This window comes from Anopheles aquasalis, chromosome 2 (genome assembly GCF_943734665.1).
Source record: "Anopheles aquasalis chromosome 2, idAnoAquaMG_Q_19, whole genome shotgun sequence".
In the NCBI taxonomy this organism is placed as follows: Eukaryota; Metazoa; Arthropoda; class Insecta; order Diptera; family Culicidae; genus Anopheles; species Anopheles aquasalis.
In genome coordinates, this window is record NC_064877.1 from 15,551,840 (window position 1) to 15,567,500 (window position 15,661).

The 15,661-nt window shown below is 51.4% G+C and overlaps 1 protein-coding gene across 5 annotated transcripts in view; it reads left to right on the forward strand.

The window, feature by feature from the left end:
* The window catches only part of LOC126573003 (serine-rich adhesin for platelets-like), a 61,265-nt gene that overhangs the window by 38,927 nt on the left and 6,677 nt on the right, over positions 1–15,661 (forward strand). For all 5 annotated transcript variants that reach the window (XM_050232757.1, XM_050232758.1, XM_050232761.1 and 2 more), the window contains exons 3-5: positions 12,389–13,584; positions 13,720–14,064; positions 15,261–15,661. The exon at positions 15,261–15,661 is cut by the window's right edge and continues 611 nt beyond it. In XM_050232757.1, coding sequence (XP_050088714.1) covers positions 12,389–13,584; positions 13,720–14,064; positions 15,261–15,661 — 1,942 coding nt within the window. The remainder of the gene's footprint in view (positions 1–12,388; positions 13,585–13,719; positions 14,065–15,260) is intronic.

The following is a 15,661-nucleotide window of genomic DNA, read 5'->3' on the forward strand; positions in this document are numbered from 1 at the left end:
TGGCGGTCTCGATGTTGTCGATGCTCTACAAACTACATAAGCTCTAGTGTGCTACTAATGTGTCGTGACTACTACCACTAGGCCCAGACTACTGCGTCACTACTACTTCCCACACCTTCAAGTCTCTCGGACGCAGTTTTGCGATAGCGATCGCGTGGAGAGCTTGGGCTCCGTACAACATCAACACCATCTTACAAGCGCAACCAAAGGGGGGGGGGGGGGGGGGGAAGCACGAAAAGTGGCTTCCCTTCCATAGTGTAAGGTGGAGGGGCGGTTGGCACGTGTTGTTTTTTGTAGTCAGCGTCCTCCAGATGTGGAGATGGCTTCAGCCTTATTCGGCCCCCCCACCTTCTATATGCTGCTGCGGAGGGTCGTTGTCTCTCTTTTTCTCTCCCGCCTCGAAAGAGTGTGCTGCTCCTGTGAAAAGGTGCCCTTTTTCTATGGGAGGAGGACACACATCCATCATTACTCGCTGATGACCTTGAGCATAACGGTGTTTGAACAAAAAAATGCGGCGTACGTTTCCGTTTGCTGCTTTACTTGCTTGCTAGATGGTTTGTTTGCATTGGGATTGTGGTTGTTGCCGTTCGAGAGCGAAGTTCGTAGCATCATCATCATCTGCTTTGCCATAGCAACATGTCATGTGTCTTGGAATTCGCTCCGGAATCATCGTTTTCAAGTTCAGATTAGTTAGCAATTGCCTGCGAGCATTATCGTGGTCCGAATGCGCCTAAATCTCAAAGCAAAGCAGTCAGGTAAAGGCCCAATACCATAACGCGGATTGCTGTGATGAGAATGCGAACGGAAAGCTGATCCAATATGTGTTTTCTAACAGGTACATTGATAGGCCAGAAATCATAGTAGACGTATATGCGTTGATGTTGTGCCTTGACAGTTCCATCGTCTAGTGAAGTGATTTTGGGACACTGTTCAAGAAGTATTTGAAAACATTCTTTTGATTATGCTCAAGTTATTGTTTCTATTTTCTTGCTTTAGATTCTTTCTTGAACTGGCTAATAGGTTTCTCGTTACTTTTACATCTAAGCTGTTCCGTGGCAGAATGTCTCGTGCAAAAGCCAGCACGCAAATCGTGTGATCTTCGGCCACCTCCAGCTTTGCATCAACAACATTGGTGCGTCGTCACACAAACCAGCGCACACGGCACGGGGTGGGCGCTTAGAGCATCAATAAAAACGCACCAAGCGAACGAGATCAACACAGACGAAAACACACAACAACATCCCTTCCTTCAAATTGGCCCCACCGAACTGCTGCGAGTCTATATGTTTGTGTGTGTGTTTCCGTTTAGGAAGCGTCTACGGCCGAGGGTCTCTGGTCTGGAGAATTGGGTATTGCAGGGGCGACGGTGCTACGACTACCTTATGCTCTTGCTCCAAAACCAATCAGCAAGCAGCGATGAAAACGACGCTGTCCATCCCAATGTGTTGGTGGATTTGGTTTTTTTTTCTACAATAAAAACGCAAAGTTATCACGCGGCAATGACTACACGACACTTTTGCTATCGGTGGCAACTAATTGCGAACATGCGGCGTACGTCGCGGGCTGTGCGATGTTTAGGGGGCTGTTTTTGTGTGTGCTTTGCGTGTGTATTTCAAGGTTAAACGTTACACGTTCGCGAGGGTTTTTACCTATTTTTTATCTCATTCGCTCGCTCGTATATAAGTTCCTCGTTTTCGCCCCTCAAAACCAAGGTGATTAGATCCCGTGAATAATCATCATGTTGAGGTGCTGATGATGCCGCACGTACATTAGTGTGCCCAACCATGCATCCATCGCTAATAAACTGCTCATAACGATTTCGACCGAATCTGATCCGAATCGATTGATTATCCTTTTAACAAGTTAGCTCTGAACACCTCATCATCTACACTCTAGCGCAAATACCGGTCAGAGGGACTCCTAGTATCCAGGTGCTACATCGACGACGACTACTACGATGACGATGCCAACGAAGCAGTTCGCTAGTTCGCTCGAAGCGCTCTCGTGAGATGTACGCGCGCGTTTGTTTGACGCAACGAACGCGCACGGCCGTCACCGGCGTGCGCTGCCACGATGCCGATCGACAACCGACGCCACCGGCCACCGTCGCTAATCGGGGCGTGTGCGCTGCTGCTCGCTGCTCGGCGGTACACGCCACAGTTTGTTTATAGCAAGTAGGTCACCGAAGCGTTAGCAGACGCGTGTTACGCGCTGACGTTACGCGTGACAAATGATGGACGCTAGCCGCCACCGTCACCACCGCTGTACTCTCGTATCGTCGGCGTGTGTCTACCGGGGTGATCCGCCACCAGACCAGATCCTGCTCATGTTTGTCTCATTTGCAGGGATGTGCAAAATGTGTCTTGTGCCTTAGGGTTGGATAACGGACTCCGAAATCCTGGCACTGATGCTGTTGGCCCCCGCTCAGCTGCACCTCATTTTTCCATTACTCGTCCAAATAACGTGATGATCGTGGTCGATCTGAGAACTTTCACTTTTTTCTGCACCCGATCATCAGTCTCCCCAGAAGGGAGAAAGGGGGTGGGGGAAGTGTGCATTGCGGAGCGTTCGTGGTTTGCGGTTTTGACCGGAGATCGGAATCATCACTTCGCTAGCGATCACGAGGCCCTGGCTGACGCGGTTTATCAGCTCAAGCAGCAGCAGCAGCGGCTTTGGTGAGGATGATAAATGCCTGGAAGATCCGTTCCGTCGTTCCGTGAGAAAGGGTTCCGATTCATGTGGCGCTGATTGTACGCCGCGCTTATCAGTTACCACCCTCGGTTGGTACGGTTTGGTTCACAGGCAGTACTTGTACAGAAGAGCAGGAGAAAGAGTGATGCGAGAATGGCCTGCATCGAAGCGCCACATGTAACTATGTACGCAAGTGTCTCGGAACTCCGTCCTCAGTGGCTGCAACCAGTTACGACAGACGAAACGCCGTTCGGGGGGACCACTATACGAGACCGGGAAGAAGATCTGTAGCATGCGAGGTATAGTGTAGAGGCTGTGTACACAAAAATGATGAACTGTTTGGAGAATCCGGAGCGGGGTTCTGTCTAAAATGCTAGCTGTAGATCTGGTTTGCTGCAGTACTGTGGAAGCAAGTAGATAGACGTACAAGACCTAACAACAAATCGAGACCAGAAGTTTTGTGTAGCTGCTGCTGCTGGATCGTACTAGTTCACTGGATGAAGGCGGCGCGCACTGGATGGCTCCTCAGCTAGCTGTCATACTATCAATCCTGCGAATCGATCGAGATTGATCGATGCGCTGTGTGGACGCGCCTCCTGGCGTCTTGCTCAAAAAAAAAAAAAACGTGACGGCTGCTCGACCGGGGATCGACCGGGTTTAACACAAATATTTATTATCTCGGCCGCTCGGCGGCAGTATAAACACCCTTTTCTTGATTTCAAACCGTCTTATTGGCCTCGTGGGGCCCTCCCAGAAGAGCTGCAGCTGAGATACGGCTTCGGTTCTATTATTTCAAGTTCCGCTCCCGGTGAAAAGCGAAAGGTTTTTACGGCGTCAGATTCGACTTCATATTCTTACGTCATACTCGACGAGCCGATTCCCGTTTTTCGCCTGAATCGAGGTCGTCAATGTTTCCACCAGGTTTCCACCAGCTTTCCTTCGTCTTGTATTGTTATCGTTGTGGATTCCAACGACTATAGCCTGCTATGCTCCGTTCGCCACATAACGCCGCTAAAGGTGTACGATGTGTCGGCCCCATGGATCGTCGTCATCGTGGATCATGCAGATTGTTTGTCTAGTGTACGTTGTTGTTGGATCCACTATCATCCAATGCCGGTACTTTACACTCCATGATCTGCTGTTACTCACCCATGGCGGTTTACTGTCGGTTGGTATTTGAGACCTGATGATGATGGGAGATCGCGGGACCGGTCGTGAAGTGGCAACGAGGGAGAGGGGGAATTAGATCCAGCGAAGGAGGGAAAATCTTCCTTCCTCTTGCTTCTCCCGTTTACTGGCCGAGCTTTTGATGTGTCTCATCATGGTCCATGTAAATGGCGCACGCTCGCTCGTGTAGGTGTTTAAATTATTGTTGATCTGCACCGCCCGGTTCCGCCATGTTGCAATACCGAGAAAAGGTGGAGAAGGAGGAGGAGGATGTCTAGAGCGCGCGCTAGAGCTGCTGCCTCTCTCTGTCTGCTCACACCTGTTGCCCCATAAATCTGTTTCCAGATCAGATCTCGCATAATTCGCCTTTAGAGAGAGAGAAACGATGGACGTGGCTATAGAAGGGATTTCGTCATCCACGCGATGCGCCACTAGCGTAGCAGCAGCAACAGTGAAAACCTTTTTCCAGAACACATTAACCGACGGATGAGATGAGATGCGTTGGTGGTGCGCGCATGTTGAGCGCATCTGTCTGTTGGCGTCAGCCGCGAAGACTTCTCCTACGCGCGTGTGCCAGTAATTCCCGGCGCACACCCGACGGAATCACCTTGGATACTGCTGTGCGCGGTTTCTGTGATTCCCACCAACTCGATCTCTTAGGTCGATGACGAGAACCAAATTCAAATGCTTCCAATGCTCTTTGACATTTCGCTCGTGCCTCTTCGGCCAGCAAAACCCAGTGATCATTATGGGATTTAATGATGCAAATTCCAAAAAAAAAAAAAAAGGATGATGTTTGCTATTCTAGGATTCATCAAGTTCTTCGCATCTCCACTGTGCTGCTGCCAATGATGGTCAATTGTGTTGTGTACATGGATGGGCGGCTGTAACCGTTGGGGAGGTTCAAGGGTACACACAATGTTCCATTCTGGCAGTGTCACTGTTGAGGCTGATTGATTAGGAAAGGTTGCTGCGGGCGAACAAAAAAAAAAAAATCCCGACGTGAAGTCGTCGTTGAACGATTGAGCTTACGGATTTCTAAGCAATCTAACCGACACGTACTCCGGGGCCTGTGGGGACCTCCAGAGGCGCCATCAAACCGTCGGCAAGTCCATCGATTTTGATGCACAAAAGTTGCGCGCACGATAAGATATAGGAAGGCGCGGGTTTTTTTTTTGCGTCGTCGGTGTTTGTAATACCCAGGCGGGGATTCTGGCTTTCCCCCTGCCCGGTGAACCGGTTATAACCGGTTCATCTTTCAGTGTCGCGCACAGTGTACCTGGGTGTGCACACTGTTAGCGGCTAGCCAGCTGAGAGAGGATACAACGTAGAGGGTTTCTCCAAAACACGCGCCGCGCGGTAATCCCTTGGTACAGTTTGGAATGCTAAGCGATAGCCACAGGTCACATACACATATGTGGGGCCAGGTTGGCAGCTGAGGGGGCATCCAATGTATCGAATGTGCCGGTTTCCCCTCGAGCTCGAGGTGGCTGACGATGTGGACGACGACTACTCTCTCCAGTTCTCCTCTTTGCTTCAGGTGCTGCCGCGAACAGGTTATGCGATCCAAGTAGTCCGTTTGCAAATTCGAGAACAAACGGGACAGCAACACGCACCAAAGAGAGAGGGAGAGAGAGAGATAGAAAGAGAAGCGATCAAGCGTCGATGGGCCGATGAAACGGGTTAAAGATGTGGTTACGCCACCATCAAGTGCGCGCCGGTTAAATCACTTCATTTGGATTCTCCCACAATCCCTGGCCCGGCCCCCGGGTGGAGGAGACCATTAGCCGGCATCGAACGAGAGAGCGTGAAACCTTGCCCCACACACTCCTCGAGTTGCCATGTAAACGCGATGGCGGCCTACCATGTGCCACATCAGCATACGGCGCAACCTGTGCTGCTGTTTCGTTCCCTGGTCCGCAGAAGGGCGCGCGTCGTTCATCTGCTGGTGGTGGCGCCGCTAGTGTATGATGCCAGGCCGTGGCCAATAGTAATTTCCCTTTACTTTATGCACCGAATGACTAAACAACGGCCGTTGTTTGAAGAGTATCATAATGCACCCCGATGCTTAGGTCACATCCGCTGACACCACCAATGCGTGTCTGGCGTGTGCTGAAATGTTCCAAAGAAGTACACCGACAGCACACACGCTTAAGATACGGTGCCGCCTTTGCTCCTCTATCGTCGGTTATGAAGCGGTTCACGTGTGTCGCGCATCGAAAGCACAGGCTACTCGACAACTGATCGCTCGGTGTTCACGTGTTCCCACGAAGACGGCACTGTGGTGATGGTTCGAACAAATGCTGCGCGAATCAAGTATTCGTCGTCGTGGATGGGTTCCGTCTACTTCAAACCCCTTTCCACCAGAGGCCTTGTACTAAACCCCACTTCTGTTGATGTCTTTAGTCGCTGTCGGTACTCACGTGTGCAGTGACCAACCACTAAGCCAGCAGCACAAACCTGACAAACCTGACGACGTTGGGATCTTTTAAATAGTATGTAAAAAGCTAGCGGTCAGAACCACAACGACCACTACTACTATCATCAGTATGGTATGGTGGTGGTGTCAAAACAAAAACAAATCCAAACTAAGACTTCTTCGTCGTTTCGTGGACTTATCATCCTGTGGCGGTAGCGTGGCGCGGCGTTCGCATTGCCAACTTTGTCGACTCACGCTGACGAGCCCAAGACGACGGTGACGCTGCGCACACGCCAAGTGGAAATGTCAGGGCGGCATGTAACGAACGTTGTGGCCCTTTTGACGCACTCTCGCTAAATGGTTCGCCGAGTAGTCGCGGTGCATGTTTTCTGGGAGCATGGGTTGTTTTTTTGCGATTCAGGGGGCCACCAAGGGGCGACAACAAAAACCGAGCAGATGAAAGTGTGAGTTCGATTATGGAATCGAATAGATTTTGCGGAATAGCCGGAGTCCGAGAAGACGCAAAACGTAGCCACGTGCTGCCTGTTTCAAATATGTTTTTAGAGGAACCACGAGGACAGATCGAGAGAGAGAGAGAGAGGAAGAGAGGTTGTCGAACACGGTAGAAGCAACCTTGAGGAAATTGTTGAACTTTTGCAACGCATTTGTCTCTGTGTGGTGGACATTTTGGAACTCGTTTTTTTTTTATTCGTTCGGCCGGAATTGGCTAGTTTTGTTTTGGGAAGGAGGAGACAGAAGGTCAAGTTAGTCCGCGGTGTTTCAATGTTGGAGACACAGTGATCGGGTTGAAGGCAAAACTTGACTTTTGTCTTTTCTGACGCAGGAGAGCACATTGGTAAGGTTATGGTAAGGTTGTAGAAACTACTTCTTCTTTTGGGCTAAAATATTGCCATCGTGATTGTTGGGACGCCATCGAATCTACACTCCGCGTATTTGCAGCTCGCAATTATTCAAACTCAGCCAGACAATGCGCTCCGATTGGCTGGTGAGATTGATAAATAAATCCTGCGGATTGATTTTCTTCGTCCAAAGTTGTGAAGACAACTGTGCGGTGGTGGTGACCATTGTTTGGCCCTGGACCATCCCGATACTCTTCCATGACAACACCAACCAAACATTGCTACAATAACAATCAGGGGCAAGAGAGAAAAAGAGACCGACAGAGCGAGTGCCAATGGCCACTTGAATGCGGTTCACGGGTATCTTGGATACATATGAGTAGAAAAGTGCAGCTCCCAATGCACCACAACACAATCGCTACCACCGTTCGGTTGCCATCGACGACGACGCAGGGAAAACAATGTCAAACAAAAAGAAAAAATCGAATAAAATAACGCTAAAAACGAACAACCAGGCCATGAGCAGCAGTAGCAGCAGCAGGCAGGCAGTGTGTCTTAGTAATCAGGCCATCACCATCGAATGTGGAGGGTCCAAGAACCCCCGGTTCCGACCACCTTCCCGCGCTCTATAAAACAGGAAAGAGGGAAGGTGAAATTCCTTTATAGCGTCGTTGGCCTACCGCGTATGTAAGCAGCAACGCGCGACCTCTTGAAGCCGCCAGCTTCAGCTACTCTACACACCCCGGTTATCCTGTCGTCGCACAAGGAATGATGCAGTATCCAAGTGTCCTGTGTTTCGGTGAGAACGAGGCGCAAGAGAACGCGAGAGCGAGAGAGTGAGAAAGAGAGTTTTTCGTGGCGCGTTTGGGTGGAAACTATGGAAACTGATGGTGGGCAACGCCACAACTTGGCGCTTTTGGTGCTTCCATCACCACCACCACCACCACCACCACCAGCTTGCAGGACATTCTCGCCTCGCCCCACTACTTCACTCCAGCTGTCACTAGCTAGCTGGCTGACTAGCGGCTCCGTGTGACCTTGACCTTTTTCTTTCGCTTGGCATGTTGTGCGCCTGTCAACAGTGTGTACCCCCTGTCCCTGTGTCAGGACGACGACAGGATGGTATGAGTGTGTCAACAGAGTTCGTTGGGGGAAACTCCTTCTCTCACGCACACAGACACTCTCCTGAAAGGAGTTGACCATCCTGTTTAGTATCTTTCGGGGAAGTTTGAAGGTGTATCTGTGTGTATATCTGGCGTGATATACTAATTTCCTGTTGATGGTGTGGTAGTAATCCAGCTAGAGAGCGAGAGAGAGAGGGAGAGTGGATGTATGAAGATTATGCTGCAACAAACGCTGCCGTGGAGCGATGCTTTTGACATTGCAAGGACTCCCCGGTCACTCTCTCGCTCGTTCGCTCTCGACCTACCTTGTTTCCCCCCCAAAAACTGGTTCACGGTTCACCTTCGATAGAAATAGAAAGAGAGCGAGAGAGAGAGAGAGAGAGAGAGACGGAAAGAAAATGAAGACGAGAAAGAGAGAGAGAGAACGGGAGGGCGAACGCAAGGAATTTTGTTTACGTTGGCAACCAAACAACACGGCTTGCGTGGCACACTGAGAGTGAGTTTGCCCCCAACCGCGACGCAGCAGCAGCACGATGAAGCTGCCTCCTTGCAGGCTCCTTTCTCCTCGTTTGTTGATGCCGCCGCCACCGTCGCCAGCCTTCCGGATCCGGGGACGAAAAGCGAATTTTTGTTTTTGGATCCGGATCGGTTCGGATCTCTTTGCGGGTGCGCCATCCTCTATGACAACAAAGGATAAGGAGCACACAGGCACCCAGAGCGCTCAAAAGACGCTTCATCGCAAATGTTGCACGTCCTTTGCTGGTGGTTGATCACTGCGGAAGCTTATAGGCGAATCGGGTGACGAAGAGATTTTTGATGATGAGTTTTCCGCTTTTTCAACGGTGGCCATGCTTACCTGTTAGTTTGTGATCATTGAGAGAAAGGCCCGAAAGTGACAAAGTGGCGTTGGTTGAAGCAGAATACATATTCCTTCTTCTGCTTGCTCACACTATTCTCGTTTGTACAATCCTTTGCCCTTTTTGACCGTTTCGAAAGAAAAAAAAGGGATTGTTTGCATTTTTTGCTACTCTCGACTACACGACATCTCTGCCCTACTTCTCTGCTTTTGCTTTGCTCCTGAACCTGAACGGAACGGAACTGCTCTCCGGTGCTGGACTCCCTCCGGGGTCGGTATTTTGTGCAGCAATCTCTTCTCGCAGGCCATGTTTTGCTTTTATTTGGGTTTGGATTTGGGGGCTGCTACCACACGAGCCTCCAGTTGAAAGCCAGCGGATCCGCGATTGTCACAGGCGCGCGTTGCGCGTGTGTGCTGTGTGGCCGCAGGTTGATATTCCTGTTTTCGGTTGATTGGCAGGATCGAAAAGAAATTTCTATGTCCCGCGAAGAAACGGTGCCTTTCTCTTTACGCCGTCGTGCTCGTGCTCGACGACGTTGCTGCTGGCGATGCACGCACACAGTACACACCTTGATCGAATGTGAAACAATCACCATCATCATCATCACCATCATCGTCGTCGCCATCGCGTTAATCTTCTGCTGGGTGTGTTGCTTTGGTAACTTGCTTCAATTTGTTTGTGGCCAAAGCTCCCCTAAAAAACCAGTTCAACGAAGTGACCCTTGTCGTTTCGTTTATGAAAAAAAAAATCCTTTTTGATTATTTGCTCAACACAACTAGTCCCGAATCCCTGTACTCAACACGTAGAACCTGTCTCAAATAAAAAGTTGAAATCCAACCCCCCCCCCCCCCCCCCCACCTTTCACAAATCGCTACCCTCTGCTCTATATGATTTGATATGCAAATTGGTAATCGCGCACAAACCGGCCCCCTCCTCCCCCAGGGGTCAACCAAACCGACGTTGACGTTTCGCGTGCACATTTGCTGCATACCTTTCAGGCGCATAGTGGACCGCATAGAGGGACTAGTAGCGTGTGTTCTGTCGCCACTAAGTGGTAGGCCAGTGGACATAAGGAAGCAAAGTGATGGGATAGAGCGTTTGCTGCAAGGAAGTAGGAAGGAGGAGAAGGAACAAATGCTATTAGCGTCGCGTCGAAGTGTGCCTTGCTGTACACTTGCTCCTCCATCGTTGTAGCAACGAAAGTACACCTTACATTCTACCCAGGGGGGCGCCATTCCAAGGTTCTTTTCCCCCCCATTCCGTGACCCGTGCTCATTTTCGTTTGCGTCGAGGTAGCTTCTTCTGTTGCGCGGCTGAGTAGAAAATATGTCTCGCACTCACTCTTGCGCACACAAGGGAGAGAGAGGGTCCTGCAGCATTATCAATCCATCAATTGTTTGTGCCTGGTACCTGTCGAAGTGTGGTTTCTCTGGTAACCAGGATCACAGGCAACTTGTCGCCAACAACGTCCGGCCTTAGCGTGTATTTGGTTGCATATTTTTTGGGGCTCCTGGTTCGGACTTCGGTGGCTTAGATTTGTCCTTCAAATTTTCTCGCGTACGACTCTACGCAAATGGTGCTTGCTGAGGTGACACATAAGGTTTAAATTGTTTCCTCATTCCTCTTCCTCTTCCTTCCCATCTGTTGGTGGGAACAGAGCAAATTGAATAAACGTCACAACTGACTACAAATTGCGACGACAAGTTTCTAGGATTTTCGCTAGGTTTCCAACATCGTTTGCTTATCGTTTGTCTGTTTAAATTGTCTCAAATCAGGATACGATTGACTGATGCCACCTCGTTCACTCGCTCGCTCGCAAGACGATATCATTATAATCTATCGATTCGCTTCCCCAACTGTGTGAAGAAAGAGTTGGACTCTGAATCCGTCCAAAAGGACACGAATATGCGGGCGTATAAAAGGAGGCGAACCAGCAGTAGCGCAGGAATTGGTGTCTATTTCCGGGTCTTTTAATCGTCAAACAACATGGATGGGGGTATTAAGGGGCAAGTATCGATGAAGTCGGTCAATGGTTGATTCATTCATATCCGGTTCGATAGCCGAGAAGTCGAGTCCCACTTTACGATTGACCTCTGCGATGCGATGAAATGGATACTTGGCGGGCCTCTTTTTGGGGTCCGGGTCACAATTGGGTCAGTCACTGGAGGAGGAGCGCTTTGGAGCAAGCGCTTTGCACCAAGCACGAGTCCCTCTAGGAAGGACATAATCAGATAGATGGATCGCTATTTGCTTGTTTGGAATTGGGGGCGTTTGTGCAAAAATGATTTAATTGGATTATCGGACGCTTTAAATTGGATCCATCTTTTTTTGTTTGTTTGTTTGTTTGAAGGACATGCCGCAGTCCTGTTCGACGACGTCGGTCCTGGTCGTCGCAGCCACCTTTGCACCTTTTGTTTACACGGATCATTCGATCACCGTCGTCGTCGTCACCTGGTTACTATTGTTACACACCCTCCACAGTGGGGCAAAGGTTTCCATGACAACGGCAACACAGAACGCGAGAGAGCGCCCGGACCTACTAGGACCTCGATTTTGCGAATCCAACCCACCCCCCGGAGAGTTTAGGAGGGGTTGAGGGGTCTTGGTTTTCGAGTTTCGAATTGCGGGTTTATTAAATCGATTCGGATTTGCTCTAACCTAACCCCCTAAGCTAGCTAACCCCCGCGAAGCGGCCACACCGACAGGCCGCTGCTGCACCTTGCTTAGCGTATCGAGGGCGATATGTTCTTCCAGGAGCAGCGACGAGTGCAGCGCGGAGTGTAGGAGGTGGATTCGCGGTGCGATGATCCATGTTGGCTGTGCTAAACCCCACCACCACAGACACCCGTTCCTCTCCTAGCCTACTGTTGGTTGCACACAACAGTGCAGTCTGCTGTTTCTATGGACCACCGCCAGTGCTACTCGGTCCCTTGGCCGCAAGTTTAGTCAAAGAAACAATCACAACGCTCGTACCGTAGCGTTGGCAGCGAGCAGCGAGTAGCGAGCGGGGCCTTTATCGCTTCTCGTGGTTTGCCGCGGAACCTTCCGGTCGCTGTTGGGCCGTTTGCTTCATTCGAAAATGTTGTCTCACGGTCGAAGGTTGTTGTCGGCGGCGGCAGCGGGATGGGCTCGCAATGGTCACTGTTGTTGTAGGTTTTAAATATTTCTTCTATCGTTGCTGCTACTGCTACTAAACAAGTGTCTCCCACACATATCCTACTAATGATTAATTGTGTTTTTTTTCTTCTGTCTCGCTTGTTTGTTTTGCAGAATGTCCCCGGAAAGGACCGCGTCACCTGACGACGACGATACGACCAGTGAGGATAGCCGCCTGAACAGTGATCACCTGATCGAGGACGAAACGGCCCTTGGTGAGGAGCACCTGGTCGAGGAGGACGAGCAGGAGGTGGTGGAGGAGGAAGAGGAAGAAGGATCGAACGCGGGTGGCAGCGCATCGGCAATCATCGGTGGTCACGTGACGGTCGAAACATCATCACCAGTCGGTAGTCCAGTGGTTCAACACCACGACCACCACCACCACCAACAGAGCGGTGTGGTGGAACAGGAAGAGGAGGAGGTAGAGGTGTGTGAGGCGGAAGACACGTTCTATCAGCATCAGCACCAGCAGCAGGAACAGCAGCAGCAGCCCGGTGGCAAAAGCCCCATGACCGAGGGTGCGACAGACCGGGGGTTCGATACCACGCCGGCCCAGATCGCAGGACAGACGCAGTCGGTCAAGAAGGCACACGGTCTCGGCTCCAGCATGGTACTATCGACGATACCGTTGGATGCTACCAACAGCCAACAACATCAACTGATAATCCAACCACACACTACTAGCAGCACCTGGCAGCAGCAGCAGCAATCACAGCACCACCACCATACGCTCAACAACAACAACACGAGCTTCAAGAACCACAACAACAGTCCAGTGACTGCCGGGATTGTGGCCGGTAATAAGAACATTCTTATCAGTAGCGGTGGTGGTAACGGTGGCAACAACAATAGCAACGTCCATCATCAGCTGCTGCATCAACATCACCCTCACACGACGACCTACACCTTCAATCTCTCCTCGGGAGCTGGTGCTAGTAGCAGCAGCAACGGATCATCACCGTCCAGCAGCAGCAGTACCACCACCACCACCAACACTACAAGTGGCCATCATCAGCAGCACCAGCTTCACCATCATCATCATCATCATCATCCACACCATCATCACACGTCGCCCAGTAACGGTACGACGAGTATGTCTGCTGGAGCTGCCATCGCACCGGCCACTGCTCCGACGGTGGTGCCATCGCCTGGATCACCAAACCCGAACGGTGCTGGGCCGGGCCTAATCGTGCTCGAAAGGAACGGCTCGATGGCAGGTGGCAACGCCACCAGTAACTCCATTACAACGCCACCTCCCGGTTCTAAGCTAGTGCTGGTGCACTCCGCTGGAGGACGCGAAGATTATATCAGTAAGTATCTCGTACCAGTAACTTCCCCAAAATGACGCACGTCACAAAGACTTATCGCTCTCGTTCGTTCGCTCGTTCGTCCGTCCGTCCATTCGATTCGGTCTCTCTTCATCATGCGTTTCGCGCGGCCAACAGCCACTACATCGGCGGCGACGGCATCGGCGGATGCGCTCGGGGGCGTCAGTAACATCGTGCTGCTCGCGACCGAGGCGATGGACATCGTGGAGCATGACATTATCAACAACAATGTCGCGAACGGTGGACAGATCCGTTCTCATCATGCTCACCAACACCACCAGCAGCAGCAGCAACTGCTGCATCCGATTTCCGGCTCGTCGCCTGCTTCGACGACGTCTTCTGCCGCCGGTGTTACCAGTAGCAACACCACTACGCCGGTGACGGCCGCCACGGCTGCAGCAACGACCGGTGACGAGGAGCTCACATCACTGACCTGGCTGCAGGATAAGAATCTGCTAAAAGGTTAGTGTCTTCGATAGCAGGCGCACAACGCGCGCACCGGTCGGTTGCTGTGGAGACGACGCCCCCCGTCGGGAGCCCAGGACACACTCCGCTCTCACTCAGCTGGGCGGGTACAAGAGGAATGGTATTCCACCATCTGCCACCGCCCCTTGCTTGCCACCCAGTGTCACTTGGCATGTAACACAATTTTAGATCGCAACAAAGACAATTTTAGTCACGGCGACGATGAAAAGCAAACCGTGTGTGCGCGCGCGAGCGCGTTTACTTTGCGTCCTCAAAACAGTTTAGCGTGTACGCAGCATCGTCAGCGGTTGCTGTGTTTCGGAGCGAAGGAGGAACGCTCGCCGCGGATTCGCTCATCCGTTACCGACGGGCGATTCGAGTGCAGGTCGAGACAAATGACAGCATTCCGGCCGGTTCGCTTCTTCTCTCGGTCTCTATCTATCTAGAGCACACACAGGCCAACGATCGGAACTAGGCACGCATGTTTTTGGGTGCAGGTTTCAGTTTTGTCCCCCCCCCCCCCACCCGTGCCTTGTCGACACACCCTCGAGCCGTGAGAATGATAAAATGTCGTTCGTTAATCATTTACGATCGTCTGCCGGTGGGGGTGTGCGGCCCGCGGGAAGGTGGGACAGCGGAGGTGTCGGATCGTGAATTTGCGACAGTATTTTAAGCGCAACAGCAGCACTGCCCCCAGTGCAATGTGTGCGTACTCGGTTCTTATCATTTAATGGCTTCACATTCTTGACCATCGCACCACTGGCGCTGGCAAACCGGCGTCCCTGGTGTGCGGAGTGGGAAGCCAAAAATGCAATGACGTGTAGCGCAGCAGCTCTCGGGCCAGGGCATTGACTTTCGTTGCGGTCAGTAGTTGCGCGGCGTCTCTCATGTGTGCGCATTGCGCGTCTTCTTCAGCGTTTGGCTTCTAAGCAAGAAGCAGGCAGCTAGCTAGCTAGCTAGCGAGCGTAGCAGTAAACCGTGTGCAGTGATAGGGAAGACTGCAGACGAGATGGGTTTTGTGCGTTTCGGGCACTCGTAGGTGATTCAGACAGTTCCCTTGGAGTATATGATGCGTCACAGAACGAATACAAAGTGTGATTTCCATGACAACGAGTACGCCATTTTGAAAACAGAAGCTCCTTAGAATGTGCTACAAGTTAAGAAGCTCACCAGCCTTCCGTTTCGCTCTCTAGTTGCAGGTATCAATCTATCCAAAGTGCCAGTATCATCGCCGGACAGTCCTCGGCCGGTTGCGAACGGCAACAGCAGTGGTAGTGTCGGTAGCAGTGGCAGCAGTGGCGCTAGTGTTGGCGGCAGTGATGTAGGCCACATCTCACCAACCAGCGATTTCGTCGATCAGGACTCGTCGAGCGTATCGGAGGACAACACACTGTCCGCAAACTCGTCGTTCAACGAAGGTGCCGGATCATCGGCCACCGTTGTGCTAGCGACAGCAGCCGGTGATCGGCGGAGTGGTACGTCGGCGACCACCCCTACCACCACCACCCAGCACATGTTCCAGCTAGGAACATCGGCTACGGGTGCGAAAACCATTACCGCCATCAACGGTGAAACGATCGTCGAGTATCCGGTC